This window comes from Condylura cristata, unplaced genomic scaffold (genome assembly GCF_000260355.1).
Source record: "Condylura cristata isolate star-nosed mole 26May11 unplaced genomic scaffold, ConCri1.0 scaffold00084, whole genome shotgun sequence".
NCBI lineage: Eukaryota > Metazoa > Chordata > Mammalia > Eulipotyphla > Talpidae > Condylura > Condylura cristata.
This window is the reverse complement of record NW_004567185.1, coordinates 145,328-145,883: the sequence shown is the minus strand read 5'-3', so window position 1 is coordinate 145,883 and position 556 is coordinate 145,328. Positions and strand designations below refer to the sequence as shown.

At 70.7% G+C, this 556-nt stretch overlaps 1 protein-coding gene across 1 annotated transcript in view; it reads right to left on the bottom strand.

The window, feature by feature from the left end:
- Positions 1–556, bottom strand: part of CLN8 (ceroid-lipofuscinosis, neuronal 8) — a 72,952-nt gene that overhangs the window by 20,033 nt on the left and 52,363 nt on the right. The window contains exon 4 of the mRNA XM_012734874.1: positions 150–484. Coding sequence (XP_012590328.1) covers positions 150–484 — 335 coding nt within the window. The remainder of the gene's footprint in view (positions 1–149; positions 485–556) is intronic.

The following is a 556-nucleotide window of genomic DNA, read 5'->3' as shown; positions in this document are numbered from 1 at the left end:
CGGGACAGCGAGCCGTCCCCGGACGTGTGGAGGACACTGCCTGGCTCGCTGTGGTCAGGCTGGGCCGGCCGGGCGGCCCCTTCTGCTGGCTCTCGCTCTGGGTCTGCCAGCCTGTGTGCAGCAGGAGGGCCTCCGTGGGTCAGCGGTACCTGGATGCCCACAGAGGCTAGCCGGTTCTGCAGGAAGGCCTCGGCCTTGGCGGCCAGCAAGGCCTTGTCGCTGGTGAGGGCGGGGCCCTCAAGGTGCTGTGCCGCGGCCGTCTCCAGGGCCAGGCTTAGGGCCTTGGTGCTGTCCAGGCTATCTGTGGAGTCGTAGAGGCCATGGCCATCCTGGGTCCAGGGGGTACCCCGTTGGACACGGCCGTCCTGGTAGGCGTCCTGGGTGGACTCGGTGCTGCTCTGGGCCGTCACCGAGATCAGGGGCTTGGAGGTGGTCCGGGGGGGCACGGGGGGCGGCGTCTTCTTGTAGTTTGTGTACGAGACCGCTGGGAAGAGAGAGCCTGTCAGGGCGCTCCGTGCCCGCCCCGCGCCCAGCCAGCGCCCCGCGCCCCGGGGAG